Here is a 12911-nt window from a genome sequence, read left to right as displayed (position 1 = left end):
GTATACAAAATCTAATTTTAAACATGCTAAGGTTATAGAACAGGACAAAAAAAACAAAAAAACAACTCCTAAAGTCTTCAGGTAAATAGTTCCTGATACAGTAAGTAATCAGGCTGGAATCACTGTTACACTGTATTGTAACTATTGTTAACTATTCTAACTAAACACAGTACAGAATATTTCTTAAGAGTTCTTTGCCAATATTTAAAGCTATGATATTAAAGGCTTGCTATAATCTTGTAAAGATTTTTATTTTAATACTTTTAAAAGAGAAAAATACCAAGAAATTAAATATTGCTAACTTGTTGAAATATTTTCTACCTTTAACTCCTCAGAGATAAAATGTGTGATTGTAGGGCACACAAAAGCATTCACATGGTGTAAACATTTAAAATTTTATGCTTAAACACTGTGTGGATCTTATTCAAAGAACGCTTTTTCTTCATGTGGATTATGTGTTAGGGACAATTCACGCATAAATGCTTACAATTAGGCTGACTGAAAGTGTGTTCAATGTTAGAAAAATTAACTTAATTATAAATAAATGATACCTTACAAATGAACATTTCCCAGACATTCTGTGTAACAAATATGGGAAATACAGAAATACTATGCTTGTTTTACACTGTGTTTTCCTCAGAGCTTAAGTGACCCAAACAAATCTCCATTTACTTTAAAGATAACTTTTTAAGTTTCCGTTGGTTTTTCATGCGCTAGGACTTGCAGGGTTCTCATCCAAATTCATGGAAGCTGGGAAGTGCCCTTCCAGGTAACTTCCTTCTCCCAGGGGCGGGTCTGCAAACACCACAGCTGCTCCTCACCTGCAGAAACTGTGCACAGAGCATCTCAGCCCTTCCTACCAAATAATAAGCCATTTTGTTTAATGCAATTATAAATGATAATTACCTAAACATAATGAAGATATTCTTGTCAAAGCAGAATACCCTTCCACTTATATTCCTTTAAAATTGAAGCAGGAAAGCAAACCTGCAGAGGTAATTGTGTAAAAATGGCATTCTGGCCATTTGGACCTGTTAACAGTTCAATATGTTAATGAACCTAACAAGACAATTGTTGGATCTTATTATAAGCCAAGTTTCATAATAAATTTGCCTTTTAAAGCTAAAACATAGTTTAAAAATTACAATTAAGGAAAAATTCTTCAAATATAATTTGAATTTCTTACTTGGGGCAAATAATTTAGAATCACCACCTAGTTTTTTTAATTAGGGTCTGTGCAAACACAACAGAACCCGTCGTTACTCCCACTTGCTAAGATTATTCACTACCAAAGTAAGCTAGGATTATTTCACTACCAAAATCTGAAGGTGACTCGCATTCCATAAAAGTTATAGAGAACCGCACATTTCATGAGATAGTCTTGAAAACAATGCGTACGAATAAAAACGCTCATATTTCATTATGGAATTGTAATTCTGGTTGCATGTTTTGAGAACTGCATTACACAACAAGCATGAGCACTTCGCCTGACTTGAGCGGGAGGAAATAACCCGATGAGCCCATCTCGCCAGGGACAGAGCTTGTGGAAGGGAGAGGACCGCAGGCAAGCACAGGGGGAAGCATCGGCTCCTGACGTGTTCAGAACACAGGGGCACATAAAGTGGTTCTAACTTGCTGTGGCAGCTCTTCTCACTACCACGATTCAGTGTGTATGTGCTGAAATGGCAGCACTCGAGTCTTCTTTTTCTTTTTTGAAAACCGCTTTCTCTAACAAGAAAACCCATATGGAAAACTCTGAATGCAGCTCACAGTTTAGAGAACTTCTAATGCCCTTTAACCCTGCCTTGTTTGAAGACAACACTTCTTTGGATGCACAAGCATGCCGCCGTCCTGTAGTTAAATTTACATTCTTTAAATTGGCCTTTGTAGTTAAAAATAGAAGTTATTTCACCCATTAGTGAACATGGCTTCAAATTTTTATTCCAAGGTAAAACCATGTCAGTGAGCCAGTGTAACAACAGGACAACCCTCGAAGGGTGAGGAATTTATTTCCAAAGCAATTGGAAATTCTTTGTGTCTTAAGGGAGGGGGTTTGAAAAACAAGCATTAGAATCATTATCATTATTGTCAAAGTAATTTATTTTCTGCATTCTGACTGTTCAAGGACGGAGAGACCTGGGGTTGTAAACAGGCCAGGGATGAGGCAGGAATTTACAGGGCCCGGCGTCACCAGCACAAGCCAGGAGCCTGCTAGGCACCTCGCCCCGCGACAGCACGCAGGCAGGACCCTCCCTTCCTGGTTAACAAGCACGTCTGGGTCTGGTCTCCGCTCCTCTGGCAAGCGCCCCGCGGATCTGAGCCCGCTGCGTATCCGTGTGAGGAAGAGCTGTTCTGGGAGGAACTCTCCTTGGCTCATGTCATCCGTGGCCCAGCCATGCTTCAAGCTGAATTGGTTCTCCTGAACACGGTCAGGAGGAGGGAAGAGAGGCTGAAAGATAAAGCTGTTTCAGTTTACGAGAGGAAATGTGTAATTAGTTCACAGCTATCCCCACGCTTGCTATTTATACTGAAGATTTTCAGGGTTTCTATCACTGTTCAAATATTCTGGAGCAGGTTCTACAGAAGAAGGAAAATGGGTCCCACAGCGTTTTAGAGAAAGCCTCTAACAAAAGGATAGCTTCGATGGCAGTCTTAAAAATAGATGGATCTTTTTTTTCTTCTCACTAATAAAACACACAGAGAATGTTTACGAAAAATGTTTCCGTTCTTAGGAACAAACCCCTCAGTGTGAGAGGAGTCCCCCAAAACGGTTTCATTTTTCTCTGTTTTAATTCCTGGTCTGTTACATAATATGCACGGATCATGTTTTCACTATCTGTAAAGGCACACTACGGTCTTCTCAAGAATGACGTGGCAGAAGACAGGCAGGATATTTATACCCGGGATGATCTTTTTAAGGCCACAAATGAAAAGCATTGTTGGAATATATTTAAGAACATCTGAGACATAATGCTTCCTTTAAAAATTTCCAACTACAGCTCCTCGCAAGGCTTTTCAATTTTCTCTCTTGAGGAGTACGGTACCTGGTAAAGTAAAAGCTAAGCGATTACAAACACATAGTAGATGGGTGTTTCATCATTTTGTGTATCAACCTCAAATGCTCATGGTTACTCTGCTACACTTTTGCTACCTATTTTTAATTCCCTACAATTAACAAAAGGAGAAGCAGAACTAGTTCAGTATGGGAGAAGGGATGTTCACTTTTCCACTTTAATTAGTAACCATAAAATGCCACATGGGTCTGTAGGAAAGGAAAAGGTACTTTCTGCTTTGCCTTTACCATCCCTTAAAAATCTAGAAAGCATTTTTCAAGTTTTCCTAAATTGTTAGGAGACACTTATTTTCTTGCAAATTAATTCTTTTTAACTCCTTATGATAGCTCTGAATCCCATAAAGAAAGATGAATTATCACATACTGAGCCCAAGCTGTGAAACAGGAGGAGACAAATAGAGACCCCTACTGTGTTTAACAATGTAGAAGAAATTCCAGACGCAATAGAGAAATTTTGTCCTTTTCCCCAACCTCCAAGCTTGTGCGCACGGAGCTGAACAGTGGAGGGCACTCTTGTTATGCTGAACGCCGGCACTGACCGGCACGCGGGCTCTCTTCGACTCAGTGGCCCACGTCTCAAATTTGTTAAGTAACGACCACCTGTGGCACAGCCACCAAATGTCTTCTGTTTAAAACATTTGCAGCTTCTAATCTGTGTGGTGAAGCACTAGGGAGGGAAACACTGTTTCCTTTATGGACACATGCAGATGGAAGCAGCCACAGCACACACTGGTTTTAACTCGGCCCCAACGCCGCGTCACATAGTAAGATGGGGGTCGCACTCCAGGCTGGAACAGCAGCTCCTCCGGTGGGATGCCGTGTGGCAGGCGCACCCAGGACAAAAATACATGCATCACTATCCATGCCCACCCATGCCAACACTCCCGAAACGGGTCAGCGATGCAAGCCATCCCCACCCAAATTTGGTGAGGAGTGAAAACAAGGTTTGCGCAGGGTCCCTTTTGCTTCAGATGAGGATGGTCTCAAGTCCGACCTGACACATGCCATTCCACAGCGCGCCTCCTCGGGGGGGGGGCTACGCTACCACTCTCGCCCACGCCAGTCAGTTTTCAAATCCACTGTACATAAAACAAATAAATACGCGCAGCCACTTAGACGTACAAACACACCTGGGTCCAAACAGCCAGAGAAGCAGGAACTGCACTGTGTCCAGGAGCGAGGCTCTGATGAACTGTAACCGCCTTGTACTCAGGCTCAGGTTATTACATCATTTCCATTATTTGTCAGCACTTTACCGCGAAGTTTACACATATGCACAGAATCATCTGAGGAAAGCCACTGCCCTGGGCTGGTGAAGCCCGCAGCTCTGCACATATAGGAGCCGCACAATGGAATTACCAAACGGTGCTGAGAAGAGGTCACTCTCGAAAGGAGGACCAGGGAAGCCGGTGAACGCAGACCAAGTGCCACGGCACCTGCAGGGTTAATTAAACAGTTCAAGATGTAATAGCCACACAAAAGAAACCCGTTCTCTCTTCTTGAAGAACTATAAACACTTGTGCTGAACGAGATGGGCATTTGATAAGCCGTGCAGCACGGAGCCGACTCGTGGGTCTCTAGTTAACACTCAGACTCAGTGTTAACACTTAATAGAACAGTGTTGAGTCCTGTTGCCAAGGTCAACAGCGCAGATGCACTAATTGTATTATGAGCTTGACATCTAGTGGCCACCCCTGGCAGGGCAAAGCAGGCAAAGGTTAAATCAGCAAGGCCTGTCACGGCGCCTCTAACTACCCACCTTCGGGGAGAGCCAGGCGGAAGCTCCCACACTCCACAACCCTACCTTCCAGAGACCTCAGGCCAGGCCCGGCTCGGCGCTGGGCGGCCGGACGCTTTCCGGCAAAGCAGGGGGCAGGGAGCCACATGGTCGGCCTGGCCAAACCGGGGGTGACTGGAAAGGACAGGCCCACGGACGACAGGATTTAGACCCCGGGCTGGTGCCCGGCAGGTCTCTGGTGGACGGTTCTGCCACTGGGGCCCCTTTAATTAACAAACATATCAATCTTAATCTCTCACATAAACAGAGCCCATTACGTTATTTCATTATTTCAATTAATATTTTACACTTTCTGTAACATGACTTGACCTATTTGCTTGGAAATCACACTGACAGTTAACTACAGTTTAAGTCATTAAAGTGTCCAAATTACAAGAGAAAAATCTAAGCTCGGGGCTTTTTTTAAATATAGAGGTTTATATAAAGTAATATCAAAACACTCAATTTTACATAGATTTTACTTATGTCTGATTTTGTATGAAATGTGAAGCAACTTAGCACACACTGACATTACAAACCTGTCCCAGGACTAGCAGGATTAGATCACATCTTTACAAGACGAAGTAAGATATTTTGGTCTTATTCTGGCAACTAGTCAAGAAAATCATGTGGGAAAATAAAAACTAACAACATAAAATAACAAACCCTTCCTGTTGTAAATATTGTGCAAAAAGTATCCTCCTTGAAACTATTTTGCAACGTTAAAAGATGGTGCATAATGTCATCAGCAGTTAAGACTTGTTTTACTTAAAAAGACAAAAACAAAAACAAACACACCAAAACACCCTGCGTCAATTCTCACACTTAAGAATGCTAAATTCCAAATGATGTTCAGCACACACAACGGACACCTTGGCTGCTGCTTTGCTGAATTCCGCCTCCCCCCCCCACCAATGTTCTCAGAGCTACCTTGAGATGAATGGTAAAGCCTCTTAGAGACTGCGGTTGAAAATGAAATCTGACCCACTTTTGCCTGCTTTTGCCATCATCTTGTATACAAAAAAATAATCAGCTTGCTAAGTAATTCCTGCTGTTGGTACATGCCTTCTTCTTTTTCTGGCTCTGAACAGATCTAAAAATATTGGATTATGCATGTGTTGTGGAAGTTTAAAATGTACATAAAAACCCCCTAACTGCTACAGAATCAGTTCTTTCTCTGTAAGGTGGGAATTGGCATGCTTTTTGTTGACCACCAAATGATGCATTTTTAAATAGGTTAAGTTTTTAAAATGTTATTTTAAAAATAAATATTTGCAAATTCTTCTTCTCCTCCCCTGCCCCCCTTAGTTACTTTTCACCTTTCATGTTTCAGAGAAAACAATCTGCCTACGAATGGTAGAAAGTGGCTTCTGTATTGTTTGCTTTTGGAATGCTGAATTGTAAATGTGTGCAGTGTGGGCTGGGGGGGGGTACTCAAGGCAAACCATGCATATACAGATAAAAGAAAAAAGATCCCTTCACCGAGGGCTGGTGGCCTTCTTTCCCTTAATTTAAACAAAGTCTGTGAATACCACTGGTAAATTCTTAAATCACATGCTCACCACATTTAAAAGGATTTTTAAGATAGCCATACGACTGTAAGTTGGCAGAAAATAAAAACACACTTTGAAACAATTAGTGCTAACAAACAAAATACAGGATGGCAAATTGTTTTAAATTATAATATCCTTTTGTTCTTCCTTAAATACATATTTTCTTTCTAACGACAATAAAATACATCTTTATTAAGTTGTATTTTATACAACAAAGGACAGCAATATCACACTTTTTTAAAGTTCTTAGTAGGAGTGTAAGTGCTGTTCTGTCAGAAGTTTTAATTAATTTTTCTTAGAACAAAAATATTCAGCTGGCTCAAAAGATTTCATTATCCGTGGCATATATTTAACTGAATTGTAAAGCTGCATCACTTTATTTCTAATTTTTCAGAAACAGGAATGAGATAATTTGCAATTTTAAATGATAGTTCTTACAGGGAAAGTAAGTCTCAGGCATCCTTCAAATAAATTTTACAACAGGATGACTTTAGAACTTAACACCAACCACTGTTACTTCTTCTCATTTTAGATACGTCATATTTCATTTCTTCCATGATGAGATTTGGGTAACACTGATGCTATTTTTGGATAGCTATGATTTCACTGCTTGCCTAAAAACCAAAGCCTGAGAAATAGTCCTATTTTTTAAAGAACTAATCTCTTTTTACTATAAATTAATGTGACTGTGCTCCTCTGCTCTCCCCATATTGTACTAAAAATTGTACGTGTTTTTCATGGCATTATCAACAGCCTTCAATTTTACTTCATGCATCTACTGCTTTAATTAATGTCACGCCCAAACTGATACAAAAGAACTATTTACTTTGTCTCTAAAACACTGTAAACTAACTTAGCTCTCTTATAACTTCATGCACTGTCTGTTTCTTTCCATTGCATTTAACAAATTTACAATTTTCAGAATATCTGATTCATGCTGGAGTAAGGGAGTTCTCAGGACCCTTCCTCTTAAAAAAATATTCTAGTTATCTTACTAATAACGATCAGCACGACAAAGTAATACATCCACGAGCATTCCTTGAGTGAACGGAGAACAGAGTATCTTTTATACTCCATGAACAATCAGCTTCAGAATAATTAAATCAGAAAGAACTATTTTTTAAATAGTTTGCCTAAAGTACCTTTAAAACAATCCAGGAAACATACTACTTGACTAAGGCTCAGCCCCAGACAGGCTATTTCTGGCCTGTTGCAAAATATGATCAGGAACTGTGGCAATATCTTGATTACAATTCCCAACGACTGTGAAAAACCCAAGCTTGACAAACTTTAATCCTACGATGGGTAAAAACAAAAAAACAAAAAACAAAAAACAAAACCTGAATACGTTTCACCTCTAAATAAATTCAGTAACAAGAGAAATTCAAAAGAGAACTTGTAAATAATTTACTCCATCTTAGGTTTTCAAATATAGGCTACATATCCCTCAACATGTTTACACTATTAGGCTCACCATGCTCACATTTCTGACGTGAAATTAAAAATGAATAGCAGGGCCTCAGCTTGTTAATTGTTAAATACAAGGGGTTTTACTCTATTAATTAAAATATGCTTTAATAAAAGGAGACATTGCACATTTTGATAACGACCCTACAAAGCTGAGAAGTATTTACATTGTTGCATTTTGGGGCGGCTGTGAAAGCCGATTTTAAGCTATTCAGGAGCCACAATAATAAAGCTTTAAAATTCCTCACTGGGATGCAATGTAGTTCTTTTGAAGGAAAGACTGTCTTTCTCATTCGGCAGAAATAAATCCATTCATTTGATCATGTAGTCATTGAGGGCAATACAAAACAAACCAAGTGTGAGAAATTCTATGTGATGAAGTAAACAAAACAAAAAAAAATCCATTTCCATGACAAAAAGATTCTTTGTCCTTAATCTACCCACCATATGCAAGCGTTTCTTTTTAGCATATCTGCTGTTCTAATCTTGGGTGACTAGGCTACAGATAAGACTCCCTACCTCCACAGCGACAAAAAGACCCTAACGAGTTCACTAATTTTATTTAATTCATTAATTCCCACCGTGTTATAAGCATTTTCTCCCTTTCCCCATTCCGACGTGGACACATACCTGCTTTGCCAAACTTTACAACAGCGTGTGATAAACTCTTAAACTCCTTTTTTTTTTTTTTTTTTTGCACCGAGTCTCACGGTAAAAAGATGCGTCTCTGCCTCGAAACAACTTACAATGGGTTAATCAAAAAAGTTGGCCGGCCTGTTTTTTCCAGGAGCTACGGTCGGAGCTCCGCGCGGCTCCGGCGACCCGCGCTCCGGCCGCCCCTGGCGCACCCTGGGGACCTGCAGACGCGCGGGCGGCAAAGCGCAGCCCGGCCGGTCCCCCGCTCTCCAGCCTCCAACTTCCACGGCTCCTACCTTCCCTTCGGGATGCGGAGGGAGCTCCTGGCAGCCTACAGGCTGCAGAGGTGCCTGCGACACATCCAACAGAACAGGAAAGGCCCGAGGAAACTTGGAGCCACCAGAAACGTGCCGGGTCCTACCGCGTGCAAGGACCACCCCCACGCCGCGGCGGGGCTCAGCCGGCTTAATTCCCAAGGCGGCCATTAGAAAGGCCAGGCGACACTGACTTCCTACTCGCCTCGGAACGGGATCCGGGCTCGTCGGCGCGCCGGGACCTCGCGGGCCTCACGGCCCTCGGGGCACACGAGGCGGCCGACAGCCGGCCGCGGTGGGGGGCAGGCCGGGGGTCAGGCAGCGGCCCCGCTCCGAGCGCGCACCGCCCCGAGGCCGGGCTCCGAACAAAGCTAACCGGGCGGCGGCCTCCCCGGCCCGCGTCCGGCTGTAGGTGAGCTCCGGACGCGTCCCCGCTGCCGCGCTGGCCCGGGGGTCGCGCGGTCGCCGAGGCCGGGCCCAGCGTCCGTGCGCAGGGGCCCAGGGAGGGCATCGCGGAGTCGGCGGCGCGGCCCCCTGCGCCCCCCCCGAACCCGCCTGCCCCGGCAGCTCGGGCCCCCAGCCGGCCCGAGCCCCGGCGCGTCAGCGCGCTGCGCCCCAACTCGGAGCAGCCAAACCAAGTTTACTTGCCCGCAACTCCGCGCCGCGCGCTCCGGGGAGGACCGGGGTTCCTGCTGCTGGCCTGCCGGGGCCGGGCACCACGCACCGGCTCTGGGACCAGCAGTTCCCCCAGCCCGCGGCGTCCCGCGCCCGACCCCCGCCGACCAGACCCCCGCGGCCCCTCACCGTGCTCGGGAGCCCCGTCCGGCGGCGGCAGCTCTTCGTCCGACTTGAGGTGCTGGGGCTTGGCCTGCTTGCGCCGAGACATAGTGCTAGCGGCGCGCGGGCCCCGAGCGGGACATCGGCATCAGCGGGGCGGCCGGCGGGGACGACACGGGGCGCGGGGCGCGGGGCGCGGGCGGCGGCGGCTGCGCGGGCCGCGCATGGGGCTGAGCAATTAGGCTGGTGAATAATGCATGGCCATTAGCGGCGGGCCGCGCCGATTGGCCGGTCTCCAGCGGACTCGGCGGCCTATGCAAATGAGGCCGCGCTCGCAATTAGCGGCCGCGCGGGGCGAGGGGCGCCTGCGGGACCCGGCGCGGCGGCGCTCACATCTCGGCCCAGGCGGCCCGGCGGCTCGGCGCGGGCGCTCCTCGGGGCCCGGGGCGGCGGGCGCGGGGTGCGGCGGCCGCGCTGCCCAAGACGCAGGCGGCAAACTTTGGCGGCGTCCGCGCGGCGCCGTCTCCACCGGCGCGCCGGGCTCGCCCCTTTATAGAGAGTCTGCGCCGCCGCCCGCGCCCCGCGCGCGCCCCCCCGCCGCCCGGCCGCCCCTCCCGGAGCGAGCGGCCGCGGGCAGGGCTCCGGCCCGGCGCCTTTGTCTCGCCGGCCCGCTCGGGCGCCGCGCCGCCTGCGCTCCGGGCGCGCAGGGTCGGGCGGCCGGCCGGCTCGGCTCCTCGGCGGCGGGTCTCGCTCGGCACGCTGGCCGCGCTCAGGCTCAGGTGCCCCTGTCTGCGGACCGTCTCTCCTCTCCGGGCTCGCGTCCCCTCCGCGGGCTCCGCCGGCGGCCGGCCGGCTCCGAGGCTCGCGGCCGGAGCGGAGCGGAGTGCGCACGCCGGGGTGGCGGGACTTCGGCAAGACCAACTTTCCGGTTCGGAAGCGGCGCGGGCCGCGCGGCTCCTCCCCTCCCCTCCCCGCGCCCCCCTCCCCTCCGTCCCCCTGTCTCCCCGCCCCCCCGGGCCCCTCCGACTCGGAGCGCCCGCCCCGCCCGCCGGGCCTCCCCGCCGCCAGCGGCTCCTTAAATCCAACGGGAGGGAGGGGACGGCGGGGCTCCGGTGTACCCCCCCACTAGCTCCCCTTCCCGACGGGTGCCGGGCCTGGGCGTATGCGGAGTGGGCAGGGGGCGCAAGGTGCCCCGAGGCCACGCGACTCAAAGTTCCAAGTCCACGAAAGTCCCGCGCGCGGTCCGCTGCGTTCTAGGGCTTTCGGGAGTGCCTCGGGGGGGTAGGTCAGGGGGTCACGCGCGTCTGGCCCGGCCCCGCACCCTCGGGCGGCCGGCGCGGCGCGCTCCCGCACAGCCACCCACCCTTCGCCCGCGCTCACACGCACGCGCCCTCGCACCGCGCGCGCACCCCACCGCCCCGGTGCACACGCGCGCTCGCCCACTCCCGCGTGCTCACTCTCGCGCGTGTCCTCGGTCCCAGAGCGGCCACCAGGATGTGCCCCAGGCCCTGGCGCCGCCGCGCCCGCCCCTGTGCGCCCCTTGTCCCAGTTTGTCTTTTTTCATTTCCTAAATTTCTTATTTTTGTCCTCACATGTGGCCCTGTGTGGTACGAAGCTTTGGTACAGATGGCCTCCCCAGTGTCGTGCGCTGGGGGGAAGCGGGCGGCGACTCGCCAGCCCCGAACGCACTGAGGGCTGCGAGCTCCTCGCGTGGCTGGGGGTGGGGCTCTGCCTGGCTGCGGGACCCCCCCCACGGGATGTACCCCGACCCTGAGCTGCTCGCCCGCCTCTCCACGGGCTTCTTTTCCGTTCTAGAATCTTCTCGCTTCCCAGCCTGCGTTCTCTCGCCCGACTCTAATTGTGTAAGTTTCTCGAAGCAACAGCTTTGGGCTCCAGGAAAGCGCAGGAAAATCAGAGAGAGGAAGGAAGCGCACAGGTCGGCATCGCCTCCAAAGAACCCCCGCCGCCACATTTGTCCCCCCACAAAAACAAAAAACAACCCTTAAGGTTGGTTTTGTTTTGCTTTTTAGTGGCGGGCGTAATCATTAAGGCGATTTTGGTTTTGAAAAGGAAAAAAAAAATGACAAAAGATGTTTGAAGTGTAGAGTTCTCCGCCCCACACCACGCTTTTATGGAGAAGCTCGGCGGGGGGAGGGGGGGGAACATCCTTATATCGCCATTACCCTGTGAACTTTCGCAAATGCTGCGAGCATTTTGGGGATGCTCTTGCATCCGGCACAGGGGCTCTTGGCAGTGAAAAGTTTGCAGCCTGCGGCCGGGGCTTTGGGGCAAGCGGGGCCAGGAACTTTCCCCGGGAAAAAGGGGCAAAGAGAAGCGGGGGTAGGGGGAGAAGAAGGGAACGTGTGTTGGTGAGGACTGGGCGGTTGTAGCGAATGGAAGTTTCTTTCAGAATTTACAGGACCGGCCAGAGTTGGGTGAAGTTGCTAAGCTGCTGCTGAAAAAGGTAGATTTCGGTGATGTCTTTCTAGAAGAGAAAGAACGCAAAAACAATCATCGGTGGGTTAGACCCCAGGTTAAAGGTGCACTGCTTTTTGGGATCTGGTTAATTTTCTCCCCCCCCTTCTTTTTTTTTTTAATCCACACTTTAAGAAGAAGAAGCAAATGTAGGTTCCCGCAGCGTCCGAAGCCTTTCAGAGGAAGCCCGAGCCCGGCTCCCCCGCAGCCTCCTGGCCCCCATGGCACCGACTCCTCCTCTTTGGGTTACTTGGCGCGCGCCGACCCCCACCTTTTTTGTTCTTAAGGCCATTCGTCCTCTCCCCCTGCCCCCAACCTTTCTCCAGCACACTGGCACGATATCCCTAAGTCTTTATGGGACTTCCAAATGCAGCTGTTTAATTTTTGTTAACTTGCTTTGCATTTTCTACGAGGTGTGGTCTTGGAGAGGACCTTTTAGGTGCCTCCAGTGGAGGCAAATCTGAGACCCCTGCCCTTTATCTGTAAGAAGCAAACCCTCAGATTGCGGAGGTGTCGCGCAAGTCGTGCCGAGCTTTGTAAGGGGGAAGGTGCAGCGGGCTGTGCTTGGCGCTGTGGTGGACACAGGGGCTCTCACAGTGAGCGGGCGCGAACGCAGGACTCGGAGCTGCACCGGCCCGACATGCCGGGTATGGGCTCAGGTCCCGCCCGGGCGTGCAGGGTGCAGTGGGCTGGGGGAAGTCGCAGGCTCCATACCGTCCTCCGCGCGTACTGCGCTCGGATTTCGTTGAGAAAATAGAGCAGACTTGGAAGAAAGGGTCAGGGAGGATGTGAAACGATAACCTTCGCAAATTCCCTGCCAGTGCTAAAATGGTGCAGAT

The 12911-nt window shown here is 49.1% G+C and overlaps 1 protein-coding gene across 1 annotated transcript in view; it reads right to left on the bottom strand.

The window, feature by feature from the left end:
* SALL3 (spalt like transcription factor 3) overlaps window positions 1-9706 on the bottom strand; it is a 19923-nt gene extending 10217 nt beyond the window's left edge. Inside the window, exon 1 of the mRNA XM_027575158.2 lies at window positions 9625-9706. Coding sequence (XP_027430959.1) covers window positions 9625-9706 — 82 coding nt within the window. The remainder of the gene's footprint in view (window positions 1-9624) is intronic.
* Window positions 9707-12911: the final 3205 nt, after the last annotated feature.

This window comes from Zalophus californianus, chromosome 14 (assembly GCF_009762305.2).
Source record: "Zalophus californianus isolate mZalCal1 chromosome 14, mZalCal1.pri.v2, whole genome shotgun sequence".
NCBI classification, from domain to species: Eukaryota; Metazoa; Chordata; class Mammalia; order Carnivora; family Otariidae; genus Zalophus; species Zalophus californianus.
The sequence above is the reverse complement of the archived record's forward strand: the minus strand, read 5'-3'. Positions and strand labels throughout refer to the sequence as shown.